The sequence below is a fragment of the Coturnix japonica genome, chromosome 1, assembly GCF_054131305.1.
Source record: "Coturnix japonica strain WE chromosome 1, WE-NBRP24, whole genome shotgun sequence".
Classification (NCBI taxonomy): Eukaryota; Metazoa; Chordata; class Aves; order Galliformes; family Phasianidae; genus Coturnix; species Coturnix japonica.
Window position 1 is genome coordinate 142,836,278 of NC_140663.1, and position 20,054 is coordinate 142,856,331.

The window sequence follows — 20,054 nt, forward strand, 5'->3', positions numbered from 1 at the left end:
AGCTCAAACAATACTTCTACCTTCCAATAAAAAATACTGAAAAGGAGATGTGGATTGTTGGGGGGGACATGACATTGAATAAGACTTCTTTGGGACCCTCCTGTTTTTCTGGGACATGAAGGGGACTTTGGGAGGAGAAAGTACTTTTGGGCAACACTAGATGGGTGTGAACAGCTTTTACCCATTTTGAAAGTAGGAGAGAACTCCTATAGTTCTTGTATACATGCCATGAGTATTTTTCCTTTCCAGCTACGTGTCTGTGGATGGACTACTGGAATTATTTTCAGGCTACTGCACAATTCTGTTAAAGTTCTAGTGGCAGAGAAGAGCCCTGAAGTAATAATCTTTTCACATTTATTATTTTAAAGAGGGCTGGACACAGAAGGGCAAGGTACTTTCCAAAGAGACAATCCCTCCTATAAAGAACAGCCATTCTTGGCTTTATATTGCTGCGATTTCCAGCTCATCCTGCAAAAACACAAAACTTACAATTGTCAGGAGCTACAGAGAACACACAAACGCACATTAGGCACTTTGTTTTATTTTGCAAAAAAAAAAAAAAAAAAAGTCTTTTATATATAAACCATTTCATTCTCTCTCAAAACATTCTACAACTATACAGCTGTTTGCTCCAACATTTGCATAGGAAATACCACAATACAAAAATAAGGTAGGGGGGAGGCAAAAGAAGCAAAACAGCAACCAATTTATGCATGTGTTTCCACGTATAAACATTTGAAGCCTTAGAAAATTATTTACATCATTTGTCAACTATTTACATTAAGAGCAACATTTCTAACTATAACAAACAAAACTATAATTTATCAAGTATATGTAAAATTGTCTTAAAAAAAAAGTCTATCATATACCACAAATAAATAAAGACAAACAACAGTTTTCACAACGCTAGATTTTCCTGCGAGACCCTTTTTTGGTATTTTGATTGTTTATTTTACCCTTTGGTTGACAGCTTAATATTACAGCTTGTGAACTCCAGACACTTTTACTTGGTTTGTTTCGTTTTCTCCTGTTGCCTGGCCAAATCCTGCACAGGCTAACCTCATCTTTGGCCCTTCACTTAATGTTTCAAGGCTGAACACTGTGGATCAAAGTCACTGTTAGCATAAAAGGGCACCACTTCACTGACTTCAGTGGAGTTTCAGCTACCTTTGTCAGCAGTTAATTTTCCCCCGTGCGTATCCATTTGAACAGTGGATTAACTAAACTGCACTGTAATTTTAAATAAAATTACTGTATCCTTTACCTTCTAGTAAATTACACGCAATGTCCACATGAAAACAGATCATACTGGTGCTGAACCAGCTTAGTATGTCCGTATATGAAAATTGCATCCTAAATCCTTCTTTTTAAAGTGATACTAAGTTTAGCTTATAGTAAGAGGTTTAACATTCTTTATACTGTAACTACCCCCCCGTTTAAGCTTCCAACGTTTACTTTCCAGTTCACTTTAAATGTTTTACCCTTTTAAGAAATTTGAAAACAAAATCCTGCTTTGAATATTCAGTGCACACAATCTGAGTTAACAGGTACAAAACATCCGAATGCCTTGCTCATTTCTCTCAAGAGAAATGAAGCTAAGTTGGTACTGGTTTGAGAGGTATTTAAATAACTTTTAGTGTAAATGTGCCGTGTTAACAAATGTAAAACAACTGTGTTTTTTTTTTGTTTGTTTGTTTTTTTTTGTTTTTTCCAAATAATTCTTAGAAAACTTTTGTTTTAACCCTAAAAAGCTGATTTGCATATTTACAAAATCTTTGTCATAGCAAACATGCAACATACAGAACAAAATGTTTTGTTCTATGGCTGTTTATGAATTTTTCTACGTATTTCATCTCCACAGAACGACTTAACATTTAAAAAAAAGTACAAGTACTAAACAAGTCCAGTAAAACCCTGACAGATTACAATGCATGGCTTTTCCACTGTGTCCATTCATCTATAGTCTCTCATTAATTTGTTTACTAAACATCGTCACCATAATGACACTGCTTTGGTCAAAACACCTAGAGAGAAAAAAAATATATGTGTAATGCTGCCGTGTGTCAAGACATAATACTTGTAAAGAGATGAAACCTGCTGACTAAAGCCATATACACCATGTGAGCAAACAAATGACTTGAACACTCTGGTACTGTGATAGTGTCTTCCCTTTTTCTGCATAAATATACAAAATATACATTTTCCAGTTTTGAGATTTCTTTTAAATGGATAATCCATCCTCAAAAATTAAACTAATTTTAGTTGTAGGTTGAGAGTCATTAGGAAATTGCATAGATACAGAACGGCCTCGGCAACAACTATGGCTCTCAGTTCTGATGCCTCTTCATGTGCAGAGCCAGGTGATCAGAGCGAGAGAAGCTGCGGTTGCACACGGCGCACTGGAAGGGTTTAGCCCCGGTGTGCTTCCTGTAATGGCGCGTTAATTCGTCCGAGCGCGCAAATCGCCAATCACAGCCCTCCCACGTGCACTTGTACGGCTTTTCACCTGAAATCAGACAGAAGGAAGAGAAACGTCAGCTGTGCATCTTCTGAAGAGTGCCGACATGGGGTTGTAACGAGTGATGCTGCTGTTCAATTTAAAGGAAATGACAACAGAAAGAAAATCTGATGTTTCCCAATGATTCGCTGACACGTTCTGTAGGCCCCAAACAAACAACATTTTCTGTAGGCCCCAAACGAACAGCCCCTTTCTTTATTCTGAGGTTTTTGCTCTGAAAATCTGCAAATTAATACTTGGCTACAATGGCATCAGGAAGAAGAAAGAAGAAACTTTCAAACATAAGCTGGTTACTTATACAAATCACAGACAGTTACGATAGAGAAATGAACAGAAGTTTAAAAAAACCCTGCATGAAACTGAGACATACTCCCTCGCATTCATCTCAGTACGAAAGGGAGCAGAGAGGAAAGCAGCCTCACACAACAGGCTGGCCCTGTCTGTAACTTATGCTTGCACCTTTTAAAAAAGGATAATTTAAGTTAGACTGAGCTTTTTTAAGAGAAGCCCGAAACAGGAAGAAAGATTCCTGTAAAGAGTCTTTGTAGTGTATAGATTGGTTCAAGGTCTTCTGAAGCATGAACAAAGGTGCAGTGTATTTCAAATACAACTGGGATAATATTTTCTAAAATGTCAGAGGCAATAAAATCTTGTGGTATTCTGCTTTCAGCTAGCTATATATAGAAGAAAGCATCTAAGAGACCAAAGTCCTTGTTTTCAGAATTAAATGTCTACCATCAGGTGCTTAAATAATCACATTGCAGAGGTGGCAAGTGCTTGCTGTTTCCATCAGGCTGTACTGATACAGAGGGAACATGGCATCTTTGAGAAGTTGCTATGCTAAAGAAACTCTGAATGCTTCTTTGAAGTATCCTGCTAGTCCTGCATATGCTAGCTCAAGCACCCAAAATATATGTGTTCATTCATTTTACAACTATAAACGGGGTCTTTGAAGCATGTCTGTAATTTATAGATTTGTTTATTGAAATGGGAGAAGCATGAAGCCACAAAGTCAAGATGACTTTTGTGTGAAGAGAACTTTACATGTTGGACATACACCTGCTCAGGAGCTGGTATGGACATGATGTCACCACACAAGCAAGCTTCGTATAAATAAATAAGCTAAGATTACCTATTTATAGGATATTGGTTGACGCTGGTTGACAAAAACACCTTTCAGTTGGCATAGTCAATTGCTATCTATATCCTTTATATCAATTTGACTCTGGCAAAGAGAAAGAAAACCGAGTTTATCTGAGCACTCAGCAGCAAACTGGAGCAGAATCAGATGAAGACGAGCTTTCAAAAAAATTCTTTCCACCGTGGCTTAAAGACCTTCTCCTTCTCCATCAGGTCCCAAACCTTTACTCTTAACAGCCTCAATCCTACAACTCTATGGAGCAACTTGTACTCTTCCTTGGTTTACTGCCACATTAGCAAGTGGAAAAGAGACAGAAGACAGTATCTTGACATCTGGTTCTTCTGCAAAGAACACCACCATTAGAAAAACATCAGAACATCTCTTCAGAGACTATACACTGTAATTTAAATGAAATTATGAAATATGTTTTGTCTGTGAGTCCCTACTGCTTCTTCTCAAGTAAGAAGGAACTTTCCATCTACTGCTAAAAGTGGAGTCAGCTCTCTGCTTGCCATGGGGAAGTGACTTCGTATCAGCAGCGTGTTCTTAACTAGAATGAGACTTCTGCAAGAAGAACTAACCAGCCAAACAGATCAACACCTCTTTGCATGAACAGCTAAGGACTTACTGAAACTGCAGTGAAATAATATCAAACCCTGAGAAAACAATAAATGTGGGGACTGGAATCTTCACCTTTCATAGTTCAAATTTATTTGATACACGGTAAATCAGATCACAATTTCTTGCACATTTGTGTCACAGTTGAGTTTACTCTTCCTGATACTGACTAAAGACTGAAATGACCTATAAAACAGGATTTATTTATTTTTTTTTGCTCCACACATACCATAGGTTAAAATATAAATCTCATTCAAACTTAGTACATAAAGCCTTTCTAACATCAGAGAAGTCAGCTGAGATAACACATTTAGACTTCACGGTAGAATGACAGCCAAGGTCTCTATTCAGTGCAGGATCCTTTGTAGTATGTATGTCATCCTTCATGTATTTAAACTAAGTCTTTCTTTAATTCACGTGGAGGTCTGTAAAACACAGCACTGCTGTTCCATAAGCATAACATTAGAGAGAGCTTCAGAGAATGTTGTGTTTTGTTGCACAAAAGTGTTACTCTTACATGCGAAGCACCTCAACTCAAAAACAATTCCCTTTTCTGTTTTTTACATTGGCTCTAAGCTCATCTAATCAAATGTCTCCACCTGGTTTAGAATTAACTTTTTAACCTAAATCCAGAGTAGTCTCAGGAAGATGACACTATTAAAAGCTTCTGACCAGTCTTTAAAAACTTTCACTTAAAACTCATAAATGCCATCCTGTAATCCCCACACCTGGACTGCCTGGAGATGGCACAGAGATTTAGTCAGCTCCCTGTTTTCTCCTGCCTTGTTTACCAATTTATAGAATTACATTGGCTATCTGGGAAATGGTAAAGGCGGCAGGGAAATAGCACTTAACAAACAGAAGACCTGGTTTACCTGGAATGAAGCACTGAATGAACACAGTCAGGAGACTGAAAGCATGCTGGCATAAACTTGGTGATATAAGGTATGTAGAAACAAAACGAGTGCCGCACCACACTGTATTATTGAAAAAGCAGTCTCAAAATGGTCCTACTAAGCAGCACCTGACCCAAAGATCAAACAAAAAACTGCTGTCCTCCCATTCTATCTTGTTTTTCATCTGTGACAATACATTTTAAGACTCCTGGCATATAAACAGCGAGAAGACAGGACAGCAGTAAGCCATGTGGCTTCTTGGACCCAACAGGTTCAAAGGCAATGATGAATTCCTATAGAGAAAACTATGTAGCTTACCCCATTGCAGTCACCCTATCAATGCTGCTATAGTCCTGAAAGAGCCACTGGCACCTCACTGTCATGCAGTACAGCAACAGCACAAGCAGAGAAGCCTGGCTTCTCCTTCCTGGCCGACTGCAGCAGACCTGAGCTGAAGTGAACAATGCTTGATGAAGCACCCAGGGGAACAAGGGGGTGCCTTACACAGATTGTTTTAACAACGTTGCTTTTATGTACTGGAAATTAAAGCCAGAATATTGCTTTTAACCCCTGCTTTGGCCAACAGTGAGAACTGGAAAATTTATTTTTAGCGCCAGCATAGAGGCCCAGATTATTCTGAATAAATCCTAGGGGTAAAATGCTGAATATCTATGTTTGTAATGCTAGTTTCCACTGGAAAGTTCTATTTAAGAACTGAATCAATTTCAAATGTTTTCCTTTTGGGCAAGAACGAAGGCAAGAAAAAGAAGGTGGAGGTTATTTTCACTCCTTTAAAGAAAGCAGAAGAACAACTAGCTGCTAGTATTCCCTCTATCAATCTATACACATGCTTTTTGTCACTGAGCAGAAATAAGAATTTGGTTTAAGTTCCTGTGGCAAAAGAAAAAAAAGCCTCATTTTACATATTTTCTGAAGTGGTCCCATGTTCTTCTGTGCTGACTTTAAAGCTCTGAGAAATCTGGGTTTGAGAATTTATTTAAAAAAAAAAACAACAAAAAACCCAACAACACAAGTATACACAACAAGGGACACTGAACCCTTTATACACTATTTTCATTGGCTACAAAGTAATGTAAGGTTTGTTTACTTTAATGATTGTGTGAAATACAGTAGCTGTAAAGTTTCAGAAATGCTTGGTTTTCCTCCAGCAATTTAGAACTTCTATAGGGTGTTAAACCAAGAATGCCATCGGCCATCAAATATGAACGCAGTATAGCTCAGTTACTGGAACACGATCACTGTATCAAACAGATATTTCAGTGTAAAAGCAAGAAAACAGCTAACTCCTCCACTTCAGGGGAGCTTCCACGGGATTTGTTAGAATGTCAACACTGTTCAACTAAAACACCATGGAGGAAGCTGGTACCGATTTCTAGCCAAATAGCACACTCCAACCCTTTCTTCCCAAGCCAGAAATATTATACACAGCACTTCTGGGAAACAGAACTGCTTTCCTTTAAATTATACTTCAACAGGATAGGGATTTCATAAGTTTAATTGGATTTTTGCATAACCTCCTTCCAGTATCACTCTTTAAAATATTTTGCTAGGCTTATGCATCACAAAATATATTTTAAGTTCTTGAACTGCTAATATGTATCCACTCTCCAGTTTTAAAAATAAATGTGTAGAGCATGAGAAACAGGCTTGTACTTGAGCACTGCAATTTTAATCACCAATGTTTAGTTTGGAAGCTCTTTTACGGAATGTACCTAACAAGAGATAAGGGAGTTTAACCTGAAAGGAGACTATTTTTCTTCTAATGTGTTTGTCCACCCCACAAAAATTAAAATAAATTATAATGCTCCAGGACTGCAAAGATGTCAAAAAGATGTATGGAGACCTGCATATAACATGGTGATCTTGCTAGCCACTTCAACAGCTAAACTACACCAATTTAGAACCCAAGGTTTGGGATCCTTGTCAATATCTCACAAAAATTATCTGGACCACTGAGTCAATGCTGACCCTTCTTTTAATTTATCTACAAGCTGTAGGAAGTTTAAAAGCAGACCAAGTGTTTTTCTAGCATTAATTTTATCTAATGGCAGCGACTGTCATTGCCATACTCGTGTGGGTAAGGTACGGTGCCACCCATGGGGTGGGTGATGGTCACCCAGAGGACATCCTTTATCCTACAGTCCTTATTCAAGAATCACAGAGTAATATGAGTAGAAAAGGACCTTTAAAGATCATCTAGTCCTATTTCCCTGCAACAAGCAAGGACTTCAACACTAGGCAGGTTGCTCAGAGCCCCATCCAGCCTGACCTTGAATGTCTGCAGGGACAGAGCATCCACCACCACTCTGAGAAATCTGTGCCAGTGTTTCACTTCACCTTATTGTAAATAACTTCTTTCTTATATACAAGCCTGTATCAACCTATCAACCTTCTTCAATATGAAACAATTTCCCCTTGCCCTATCACAGCAGACCCTGCTAATGAGTTTGTCCCTTGCTTTGTTATAACCCCCCTTCAGACACTGAAAGGTTTTAATTAGTTCTCCCTGCATCCTGAGAAGGTAATTCTTTATAAAATACTGCTTGGGAAAAAGAATCATTAAAAAATCTCTGTTAGCAATGAATTTCTCCATTAACAGGAAAGTAAACTTCCTTCCAGTGAAGAAGAAGCTGTGTAATTTTATTTCTGTAATTCACTACTAGAATGGCCTTCTTAAAATATAAAGTTGTACACAGTAAGGGTCGGGTTTTCAAACCCAGTCAACTATTTGAAGTGTATAGGAGTCTCATCTAAGCACATGCAACTATGCATAAAGAAGCCTTCACCAAATGGAAATACATGGGAATGCCAGAAGCCTCCATGTCCGACAGATCATGTGTAATGACTCAAGTGACTTAAAAAGGGACAATTACACTCAAGGTCCCACATTTCAAAGCTACTGCAGAACACAAGAGGGAAAAGAAGACAAAGTAGATGTGAGTAAGCACTAGAATTGGCCAGAAGATGAAACACTCCATTCTCTTGTTCTGTCTGGAAGTGTTTTCAACTGATGCTGGAGTAGGGGGTGTGGAAAGGACCCCTTTGAAGTTCTGTGGAGAGGCATGCATTGCGTTCATGAGTCACTGACAAAGACAACACGTTTTGGCTCTCTTTGTGCCATATCACTGTCTGGCATCTGCCTCTTCAGGAGCTAGGAGATGGACATGTCTGACAATAGCAGAATGCCAGCCCCAGAAAGCCCAGACAACAGGTAATCCTAGCTGAAGCATAGCTGGCCTGGCTTCTGAAGCGAGACTCAGAACCAGCCAGAGCGCACAACACTTAGTTCCTCTAGAACTGCTTCTGTGGCAGCAAGTGCCCGGCCTCAAAAAAATGTTCAACTAGGTGTGATACCAAGGAGAGAGAGAAAAGTTTATCACCCGTAGGAACACCGTGGTGCAGAAAATTCCATGTAATGTACTGCTTTAAAACAGATTATTACAAAGGCTTCTGACATCTTTGCTTTCACATTTTTCCACATCTTAGATTTCTGACATACTACAGTCTTCAAAAAGTTAAGTCTTACCCCTGTTTTATTTTGCCTGAATAGCTTTACTCCAGGTTACAGCATGACTGTTTTAAACCCCTGCCTCTTCCTGGATAACTGGAATTGAAAGCGGTTGGTTGGGCATCCTGCTCTCAATCAAAAGAAGCTTCTAGCTTTTAAAGTTCACCTTGTTAGATCCCCATTCTATCACTGACTAAACTGTCACTGCTAAAAACAGCCTTTTATTTGGGGTTTTTGTCCTTTATTTTTTTAAGGCAGCTTTTTGTTGTTGTTGTTCTTCAGAGAAAGAACAGAAAGCTGAAATTTCAAAATAAAATAATAATAATTAAAAAAAAAAAACCTCAGCTGCTTAAAAGCTCTTTAGCGTATTGAAATTCTCTGTGTTGTCCAAGTCAGAGAGGGATTAGAAGGCTGAGAGCACACGTAGAGGCTGAAGGAAATCTAGCTTATTTTTTGAGTGATGAAATAAATATAGTCCTTGAAAAAAAGCAGTCCCCCAGTGATACAAATGCATAACACATGCTGTGTATTTAAAAACGTGATAAAAGTCTGTGCCTAGTACAGTAATGGCTATCGGGTGACCACTACTGAACAACAAAACAGGATTTTTAGGAATTCTGTAACACAGTTGTTTCTCCTCTTACATCCCATCACTGATAAATCAAGCAGTATTACATCTCTTTCAAACAAAAGCATGAAGAGGAAAAAAAGATAAGAGTTTGGTAAAGCAAAGAGGACAGTTAAAAAAAAAGAAGAAGTTACATATCACTCAATTTCTGATTACAGCCACACAAAGGCCTTATCCCCTGAGAGCTCCCAGCAATGGCTGAAGCACTCTTATTTTTCTAAGTGTTGTCTTGCGCAGTTCAAGGATTACTGGGGAATCTTGACTGGCCTGTGAAATGGTTTATTTTCTTTCTGGCATAACATTCTGTCTTAACAGAGGTGGTCTCTCCACAAGGAGATATGCAAACAGAGGAAAGGAATTTTTTTAAGTAGGTTTATAAGAAATCCATGCCATCTGGGGTGCATGGCCACATCTACAAGTTCTGTGCTCTGCTGAAGAGCACATGTCCTCATCCACGCCTGCAGTGCAAGAACAGCTCTTTGGCTTTCACACCAGTAACACTGGCTCTTGTGTAGCCAGATAAGAGGTGCTCTTAAAGTGGAATTCATTAAACCTGCTGTAGACTTCCAGATTTCCATCTACTGTATGCACACACAAAAACTGAAAGCAATACATTAAAGCTATTTTAATTCAAAGCAAAGCATTGTACACTTGCCAAAATGAAAGGTTTTAATATGTCCTTAATCAGAGTTGTTAGAGATCACTGAATATAAATAATGCAGCCTGACAGGACGGGAATGCTGCTACCAAGATACTCAGACTAAACTAGGACATTACTTACATGTTTCTAATCTTTCACCAGTGGGAGGTACAGGTCATCTAACAAACAACAAACAACGCTACTCAGAACACGTTCGGTGGAACCGGGAGTCAATTGTCCAAGTCATGCTCAGAAATTAATTACAAAAAGGAATGTCTAACCAAATAATGGAAAATTTTAATCGCTGGCAATTGCTGTGAATCTTGGACTATATTAGTGTATGTAGGGCGGTCTCAAAATGAACTATATTTAAATCCGGTCTCTTAGGTCAACAGTTTCCTTATCAGGAATCAAATATCCTGGAACTGAAGTTTAATCCTCTCAGGGAGCAATTGACAGAAACAACAGTTTTTTTTAAAGCTTTCATGCTTAAAGGGACTTTCTAGGCTTTTAATCAAAAAGAAAATGTAAGGCTTTTCTTTTAAGTATCTCAAATCTAACAGAAGTATCCCTCACCTGACACCTTGGAATTTAATTCCCGCATCTGAAAAACTGAGCGCCAGACACTGATGTGAATGGCCAGTAATACTTAATTAAAATTTAGGATTATATCGCTAAGACTTTGCCCAGAAAAGCACAACGCATTCAAGCACGTCTCGTTTAGGTTATGACTACAGATAAAGAGCTGAATCAATTAATCCAAAGGTCTGCAATCATCCACAAAGTGTTTGAAAAATGCATTATTTTCCCTTAAACTGTGGTTTGCACAGGAAAATAATGTGCTTCCATTTCTCACACAGGCAACTAATGGATTTAGCAGAATTCATAAATAAAAGATACCAACATATTCTCCAACAGTGTCTAGCAATATTGCACTTTAATGCACTTTGTCAACAATTTTATTTAACTCTCCTCCATTTTTCCTTATTCTCTCTACCAATGATGGCATTTACTGACATCTCCTTGAAGCGTAATCAGTGCAACTGACTCACTCAACAGGTTAAAGAAACAGAATCTGTACTTACTTAATAGCTATTTTCATGATTCAAAAGTTTTTTGGTTTTTTTTTTTTGTTTGTTTTTTTTCTCCCCAGGATAAAGTGTCGCTACAGACACAGCAAGCTGCTACCATGAACAAGGCAGTCTTCAGGAGCTTCAGTTCCCCACTTGTACAACACACGCAAAATTCTTCACCAACCCTTCAGGTTTGGGATCAGTATTCGTTTTATGTGAGGTGCTTTTCTTTTTTCGGTAGGGTCCACTCTCACTGGTACTCCCCCCTAAAGAATGGGCATCCTGAGTTTCTGGGCAATTCTGTAAGGTACCACTTAACATGCACTGTTCTACAGCTACAGTAAATTCAAACACGGAGTCCTAAGGACTGCTAATGTCTATTGCACACAACTGGTTCTAATTCTGGTGTATACAGACTAGCTCTGGATCTATTGAGGCAGAGATCTAAATGGAAGTAAAGTGTTTAACACCTTGAGGAACCACACAAGCTAGCAGCTGTCCCATGCCGATGCAGCATTTGGAATAACTAGGGCCTGTGGAAGTATTTTGAGTGCATCTCATTTAGAGAAATGCCATTTCTCTCAAGTTATCTCAGCTTCCACTTCCCATCACCAAATACAAACTAGATCTATAGATAGAGACGGAATAGTTATGCAGTTAATGTTAGAAACTATTAATGGCAAACCAACCATGTGACCAGAGAACATGCCTGTACGAAGACTCTGTATACGGAAAACCAGTACGCAGCTGGAAAATGCCCTCAGTGCCTTGATGCGTTCAAAACAATGACAGATTTTTCCTCTAAAAACTATACAAAATTCTCAAGTGTGCAGCTGTTTACAGAAATGATAGAAAAAGCACCCCAGAGCCAGCAGCTCTGCTTTAGTGTCACAGGTACAGTATTCCACGTGTCCGCATATCAAAGACTCAACTTCTAGAGTCCCAAATTTTTATATATATAAAGAAATGTAACAGTTTAAGTCTTACAAAATACAGTGCTAAAGGATCGCATATATATATATATATATATATATATATATATATAAAAGATATATATATATGCACACTCATACATTACAGGAGAAACCTAATGAGGTTATCTACAACACACAATGAATTGCTTTGCTCTGACATCTGGCACGCTTTTCCAGTTGGACACAGAACTGTTATGCCTGTGTCTTAAAGTAGTTTTCATGTTGGACAGCCTGCAATAAATGCATAACACCCCCTATTATATACACCAGTTGCACAATACAAGTTATGAAACTTGTTCCATGACTAACAGGTATAATCATTTAAAAAGAAAATCCCCAGTTTGAGAAGTAGAAAAAAAAACAGTCTAATCTATTTTGACAGATGCTCCAACAGGTATTTCAGCATGCTGAATATTGCCCTGCTCATCTTGGGAATAACTAACAGCAAGTTAAGATACCACTCTGAAGTGTTTAAGCTTTTCAAACCTACTGGACATCTGCTCCGCAACTGCACAGAGATGGATACACAAAGCTGTGTTTCTCCACAACAGCTGAACGTTTGCGTACATTTCACATTTTGCGTTACTGGTTTATCAACAACAAGAACTTACTTCCTAATTTACAAACACTAAAACATTATCTAGAGAAAGGAAAGTGGATGCCTGCTCCAGCAGCTGAAACACATATATTAACTTTGTTTCATTGTATGAATGTCGGAGAGCTTGAATACGGCATCCAGCATAATTCCATTACATACCAGCTTATGCTATCAGACTTGCTGCAAGGTAAACATGCAAGAAATACATAAAAGAGAATGGCATTTTGCTCTTGCCCATTTCCTAGTGTTAGTTAAATGTAAAAGTCTAAGAGTGTGTTCGTATTTGATTTAAAAAGAAAAAAAGACTACAGCCTAAATTCCACCCATCAAAAATAACATTTCCCTGAAGTTTGTTCTCAAAGAACATCTATTAGACCTGGTGAAAGCCATTCAGAAGAGAAAGATTGCTAAATAAATACTTTGAAAAGGCCGAGATTTTCCAATACAAAAGGAAAACCATAAGGTCTGTCTTGACTTTTAATGGCAGACAAACTTTGCTGCAGGCTCTTTTATTTTAAGATGACAGATTGCTGAGAAGGGCGGGGACGGGTTGGGATGAGAGAGAGACTGCAGCCAATTTTGAAAGGTATTGTTAAGAAACTAAGAATAAGGAGAAAACAACTTCAGTGGTCCATGATTACTAAAGAACGGGTTTAGCCAGATAAACAGGTCTGCTATCCCTGAAGGGATTTGAAAGAATATCACACACAACTTTATTAAAATGGATTACGTGACAATTACTTCAGACTTTGAAGGTAAGAGCTTCACAAGAGTCTTAAAAATAATAATTAAAAATTATAACCAAGGCTCACTATCACCGCATGAATGCACAGTTCTAGGGGATGGAGTGCACGCACAGTGGACTGTATACACAAAAGAAACACCTCCCTGAAGTTTAGCACCAAGCCTGCCCTTTTGAGGCAATGTAGAGAGACCCCCCCACACTCCTGAGGGAGCCCTGAGGGCCCCCAGTGGAACTCTGCTGGTTTCCCCGAGATCGCTCCCATTCATGTTAACCTTCAGCTGATTGATTTATGTGGTATCGGTGCGTCAGAGATCCTGCTCGTAAACATACACGTTTCAGCCCTATCTTAAGAGGGAGATTACAATCTGTACTAGAAATCTTCAAGTATTAAATGAATATTCAAAAGAGCTAAACTAATCCAAACTCTGAAATAATGCAGGTAACAGGATACAGACTCGCATTCTTGCATGTTAACGCTTCAGACAGTTTATCCCTTCATTCACCTCCCTAGAAGACCCATTGTATTCCAGGCTTGCTTAAATTCACTAGATTTTTATCTCCAACATTCTTGCTTCCACGAATACATCAGCTTCTCTGACCTCTGCACATTAATCCACATTTCTAAGGTCAAACATCTATAGGTAAAAAAGTGAAGGTAACAATAAACATTAGTGACCCTACGCAGTATGTTTAAGGGGTGCATGTATTTCTGTGCACGCAAACATTAACTTCACAAACCCTGAAGTCATTACCACTCAAGGTACAAAAAAAGGAAAGATACAAACTGATGTTAAAAAGGGAAAGCACATAATTATGCTCAAATAATGCTCATTTTTTGGAGAACTTTGCCTTTATCTTCTTCCTAGTTACTGTGTAATAAGAAGCGACATTCAGAACTGGGACTCAATTGCTGCCTAAATTGCACAGACACCACTTAAAGGTTATTTATTAAAGACCAATAGTATTATACTCTCTTCAGGTATATAACGTCACAAAAATATTCTTACTAATCTAGTCAGTAATGAGTGACCATATGTATCAAAAGTACCGAAGTGCTCTTGTTTAGTCTATTATGAAAGTAAAGCAGTAGAGTTGCTTAGAACTTTTTCTTCTTTTTTTATTTTTTATTTTTTAACTGTCAGTGCAACACAGATAACTTTCATTTATCAAAACAAAATTTCCGTAGTAACATTTAGCCTGGAGATACTCAGTTACTTACGATAACATAACAATCCATTCACATTAGCTGAAAACACAGCTTTGTTTCCACAGAGACAGGAAAGCGTTTTGTTGGATCACAGTTCGTGTCAAACTTTACTTTGACTTTTGGTTTAAGCTTAGGTGAGAACTCATTACTCGAACAGAACAACCTTAGTGCTGGCAGCCTGCTTCAATAAGCAAATTGCTTGAAGCGCAACTTCTGTTTTGCTTTAAGTTGATGTTTGCAGGCAAAAGAGACCGAGCTCATACTCCATTTTAAAAACACAGGTAGCAGCCCCCTTCCTTTTTTTTTTTTTTTTTTTTGGCAAATAAATAAGTACTTATCTTTTTACTGCAAAGTAAAGATTGTCTTCTTACTGAAGCACAACTAGTTTTGTATTAAGATCCCAGAACTATTCTAATAGCTCCAAGCGTGCTGTTGGGGAGCTCAGCATTCCTCCCCCTGCCTCCTCTCCTCCTGCCCTTTGTCTAAGTCCACCCTCAGGAGCAGTCCCTATGAACTCCTGTATCTAAATAGCTGAGCTTTGAAGGCTCAGCTCTGAGTGTACGGATAAGCAACGCCTTGTCCTGTCCTGAGCAGGCCCAGAAGCTGCAATTGTATCAGTATCTGCACACAGACTCAGATCAAGGTATAAAAACTAAGGTAACACACACTTTGTACTTTCGTTTCCTTCATTCTAATGACTGTCAACAGACAAAAAACAACAACAAAAAACCTGTGGAACAGTTTGTTTCAAAAACCAAATAGAAACAATAATATGCAAACGGAGATGACTTGAGAATTTTCATGGCATTTTGGAGGAAGAAAAATCTAAGATTAAATAACTCTCAACAGGTTAAAAGAGAAGGTTCAAAACAGGGGAAAAAAAATCTCTATGTAGACAAATCTTTAAATTCAGAAAGTTTACTGTGCTGAATTCATTACTCATAGGAAGTTTTTTTCGAGGGAAAGCAGTACTCCCATGTTTTATAATTTTGAGTTGTACGTTGTACAAGGCTGAACACTGCATTTAGAATTAAAAACAAGCTGTTCTTCTCGTGGACCAAACCCGAAATTTTTCTCAAGTGCCAGCCCGATCCCACACCACTCTGCAGAAACGGGGAGAAGGTGGTGGATCACACACTTTTGACTTTTAAGAGATATATAAGCCATTAATGAGCAAGAGACAGTGAGAGCAAGTACATACCCGTGTGAGTTCTCAGGTGCGCTTTTAGGTGAGAAGACTTTGTATACACTTTTGTGCAGCCTAAAACAAGACAAAATAAGAAGCAAGAGAAATGTTTCAGTAGGGAGAACAGGAACACTCCACATTATGCTTTAACTTCCTCACTCTGTGCTGAGGTACTATCTGGAAGCATTTAAGTTTACCACCTTCTGGCACCGTAACCATTTAGAAGTATAATTTAATACAGAAAGCTCCGAGGGAGACATTGCTTTACATAGGAAAGAAAAATATATGTTTCTGGGAGACTTACTACTTTCTAATGTAGTATAAAACAATAAAAGCTAAAATCTACATATGGTAACACCTGCTCCATAAATCATTAATTCTACTTACTTTTTCTTTTCCTTTTTAATTTCCTAAAGCCAGTTCACCTAGAATTCAATCTCATTTCTCCATTTTATGCATTTATCACACTGATCAGGCGATACATTACTGTGACTTATAATTGTATAGAGGGAGAAAACTAAGAGATGTGACTCTCAGTGTGCTCGGAGTGGCATGAGCATCCTGTATTTGGGATCACATATTACTGGAAGGAATGGCTTATAGAGTCAGGTTCTTCTTTCAGGGCAATATAAATTCCTTCCGAGTCTACCCTCATATGTGCAATTTTCAAAGGTAACTTTAATGGCTTTATCTAAGCAGATGTATTCCTTATTTGTACCAAGGGAGGTACAGCCTCAACTGCCAGAGGACAAAGCATCAATCTGAGCTTCGGCTTTATCACAGGTATTAGGGAAGCAAGGACATGAGCTGGACACCCATACAGACCCTAATTAAAGGCAAATGTCTAGTCTGGTTTTTTTGTTTGTTTGTTTTTTGTTTTTAAAAAGACAAAAGCACAACTTTTGTAACATAGTAAGCTGAGGTCAGGAGTTTGACTGTAAAAACAACATGCAGAAAATGATAGGCACTATTTAAAGAACATAAGTACACACCACACAGAATAAGATGCTGGAGTAATTCCACTTCAACAAAAATGATTTGGTTCTAAGTATAGTAAAGAAAATAACTTATGCCTAGTGTATGAGTATTCACACTGTTATTCCCAGAGCTGTGAATGCCTGGAACATGCTTCTTACCGGGGTAGTCACAGTAGTGGATGCGTCTTTTCTCCAAATCTGGGTTACTTCTTCTGTTGTATCTGACTGGCTGTATGTTCTGGGGAGTTATTGGCAGAGTTGCAGGTAAATTTGGGTTGTGAATTGCCAGCTTGGAAGCTATAGTGGCAGCGTACGATGGAGGAGGGGTTAAATTCTGCAGCATCTCTGCTTGTCTATCTGGACTGCCAGGCTCAGAGCTGGGGGGTGAAGGGGGAAAGTAGGTGGCCTGCTGCTGAAGAAACTGGTTTGGCATCGTGTAGGAGCATGGTGGAATGCCCTGGAACTGTTTCATTGCAGTCTGTGGGACAGCCGAAGAGAGGGTGTTGAGGCCTGACATGGCTGACGGCATGGAGACACTATTAAGGGAGTCCATGACGGCTGCCTGAGGAGCCGTGCTGGGCATGTCGAGGTCCGGCGAGCTCAGGAGCTGGTAAAGCTGGCCCTGCTGGGGTGTGACAGAGAGGTGGACATCAGGGGTTGGGAGCTCCTGCTTGATAAAAATGTTGTTCACATCAGGGGTCTGGTGAGAGCTGAAAATGCTGGTGAACTCGGGGAGGGCCTGGGTAGGGGCAGGGGTGGGGGCAGCGGTTTCACTCTGGTGACTGAAGATGGTGACGGGCTCGGTCTTGATGTGGGGGACGCAGGGCCGCTGTGATTTGTACAGGCCGGTTCTCAGGTGGCTGATGTCAGGGAGGAAGACGTTCATGTTGATGCTGTAAGGCAAGCCTTCGCTGTCGGTGAAGAACTGGTCTACGACTGAGGCACTGTCTCTTCTGTACTTCTTATGCTCAGAGATGACTGGGACCGGAGGAAGCTGAGGTGCCAGGTATTTCTCCATCTCACACCTTGTCTGCAAGAACAAAACGTACGATAGCCCACATGACTGGCTGCGAAACAAGGCGGCACGTGCACAGCGCGAGTTGGGAAACAGAGAACAGCGCTCTCCGGCCAGTTACAAGCTACCTACGGAGGGAGATACCAACGCCATTGAGAACGGCAAGACAAAACGAAGGCGGGTGCGGCTCACGCAGAGCGGTGCCGAGACCCATCGCGTGCCTCAGCCCATGGCAAACTTTCATCTCAAGTCTACAAGACAGCCCCACAAGGGGAAGCGACAGGCCCCGGCCTAATCTACAGATCTCGCCCTCGCAATTTGCTGTCGAACAAGGTCGCTGCCGATCGGTTTCACCCGCTCCGCTTTGAAATGCGAACTCTGGGAAGCCACATCCCCAGACGGCTGTTTCGGCTAAAACTTCAAACGATGTTTATAAGCGCCTGATTCCTGCGCTTCCAGGGTTTTTCGTGCTTAAAAGAAAGGCGTTCGATTAGAAGTACATCACCGAAGCGTAAAGGTATAAATAACGCCGAATGAAAGACGGGTCGGCTACGTTTGCGCACCCTTTACGCAAAACGTCTCACCAACACTTCAGAAATCGGCACAGCAGCGAACTGCAGATAAACACATCCCGGCTCTGCCCGGGTCCCGCCAGCTCTGTAATTACGGGGATCGCTGCCCCGGTGCAGTGGTGCCGGGGAATCCGTGGGCGGCAGCGCCTGACCCCGCACACTCATCGGCCAGGCATGTGCCGAGCAACACCAGTGGGCAAACGCGGCATTCCCCCTCACCCCGTCAGGGCTCATTCCAGACCCGGCGAGCACCCAAGAAGAGAAAGCGGCTGATAAACAGCCTCCCCTGCTTTAAGTGGCTTTCAGGACGTTTCTTCAAAGCCCACCGGTAAACAACACAAACAAACAGAGACGCATTCCCTCGCTTTGATCTGGATCTGCCCTAACACGCCAGGCTGCTTTCCGCCTCCCCCCCGCTTACAGAGGGACCGCTTTGAAGCTGGGACCGCTCCTCTCGGAGGGGCACGGCGCGGGCCGGAGGGCGGCCGGCAGGCAGGAGGCAGCTGTCCGCAGCGGAGTCGATCCCGAGCGGCGTTTCGGGACGGGCAGAAAGTCCCGGGAAGTCCCCGCCGCCTCCACACCGCCCCCCCCCGCTCCCCGAACATGACTCTCCGCGTGGGCGAGGAGGACAGGCGGCCGCTCTAATTCTGCCACCGGGCAACTGCACGGGCAGCAGCCGGAGCTCTCAACACGCCGCCGAGGAGCGGCCCGGCTCCCCCCGCTTCGCTGCCCGGATCCCCCCGCCCGGCCCGGACCCGCGGCGCGGCCCCACCCCGTCCCGCCCGTTCCTACCTGCACCATCTCCTCGCCCGGCAGGGCCGCGCCGCCGCCCCCTCCGCCGCTCCCCGGGTGCTGCTGTTGCGGTTGCGGCGGCGGCTGCTGCTGCTTCAGGTCCTCCCCGGGGAAGACGGGCGCTTCCCTGGCTCCCAGCACGGGCTTGAGCTGCGCGAACACCGGCTCCTCGGGCATGGGAGCCAGGCGGGCGCTCATGGTCAGCACCCGGGTGGCCATGGGCAGGGCGCTGCGGTGCGGCACGGGCGGGCTGCCCGCCCCGACACTGGGCTCTGCCCGCGGGCGACTGCGCTGGGCTGGGCTGGGCGGCGGCTGCTCGGCTCTCACTCGCCACGAGCCCCGGCCCGGCCGCGCATCCACTCGGGCGTCGTCAGTGCCTCCGCCTGTACCTGGCGGCGGGTGTCTATCGCGGACACGCGCCCGCCTCTATTTCACCCACCCCACCCCCTGCACCCCACCCAGCCCTGCGAAGGGGCGGCCCTGAGGCTGGCCGGCCCACGGGGCTCACGGCGGGCTGCGCGGCGGGCTCCTCCCCGCGGCGTGCCGGGGCGGCGGCGCTGGGGCTCCGGAGACGGAGCGGCTCCCGTCCGGGCAAGCTTGCTTTTCCTACAGCTCAGAGCCGCGTGGCTGTCCCGGCTGCCGCTTTCCAATGGGTTTTTAAAACCGTTCACACACAGTTGTTATTATTTATTTTTTTTTTGTCCCGGAGGCAACTCGCAGTCGGAACCCGCTGCCCGTCCTCGAGCGGACGGAGGGAAGAAGGGGCTGAAAGGAGACGGGCATGGCCGCGGCTCTCCCCTCTTTCCCTCTACTGACGCGGCGGGCGGGAAGCGGGAACCGCGCTGAGGCAGCGCGACGCGCTCCGCTCTGAGGGGAGGGAACAACCTGCCTGAGTTGGGGCAGCGGTAACACCTGCGTGCAGACGGATCCCCCTCGTGTAGCCCT

General features: G+C 42.1%; 1 protein-coding gene across 2 annotated transcripts; it reads right to left on the reverse strand.

Annotated features, from left to right (window-relative positions):
• Positions 1-521: 521 nt before the first annotated feature.
• On the reverse strand, positions 522-19,514 carry KLF5 (KLF transcription factor 5). Of its 2 annotated transcripts, none has more exons than XM_015851646.3 (4): positions 19,110-19,514; positions 16,890-17,760; positions 15,769-15,828; positions 522-2,506 (listed from the first exon to the last, which is right to left on the reverse strand). In XM_015851646.3, exons 1-4 carry the CDS (start codon positions 19,326-19,328, stop codon positions 2,328-2,330), a joined length of 1,329 nt encoding a protein of 442 aa, XP_015707132.1. In that variant the 5' UTR covers positions 19,329-19,514; the 3' UTR covers positions 522-2,327. The 2 variants fall into 2 exon arrangements, with proteins under 2 accessions (XP_015707132.1, XP_085409885.1); XM_085553759.1 differs by lacking the exon at positions 19,110-19,514 and adding an exon at positions 18,739-19,036.
• Positions 19,515-20,054: the final 540 nt, after the last annotated feature.

What these genes read in the sequence shown, in the direction of transcription:
- KLF5 (XM_015851646.3), bottom strand. Translation starts at nt 19,328, where the DNA reads ATGGCCACCCGGGTGCTGACCATGAGCGCCCGCCTGGCTCCCATGCCC. An exon ending in CGGGCGAGGAGATGGTGCAG is followed by an intron (nt 17,761 to 19,109) that starts GTAGGAACGGGC and finishes TTGTTCTTGCAG; the next exon opens with ACAAGGTGTGAGATGGAGAA. An exon ending in CCACTACTGTGACTACCCCG is followed by an intron (nt 15,829 to 16,889) that starts GTAAGAAGCATG and finishes GTCTTGTTTTAG; the next exon opens with GCTGCACAAAAGTGTATACA.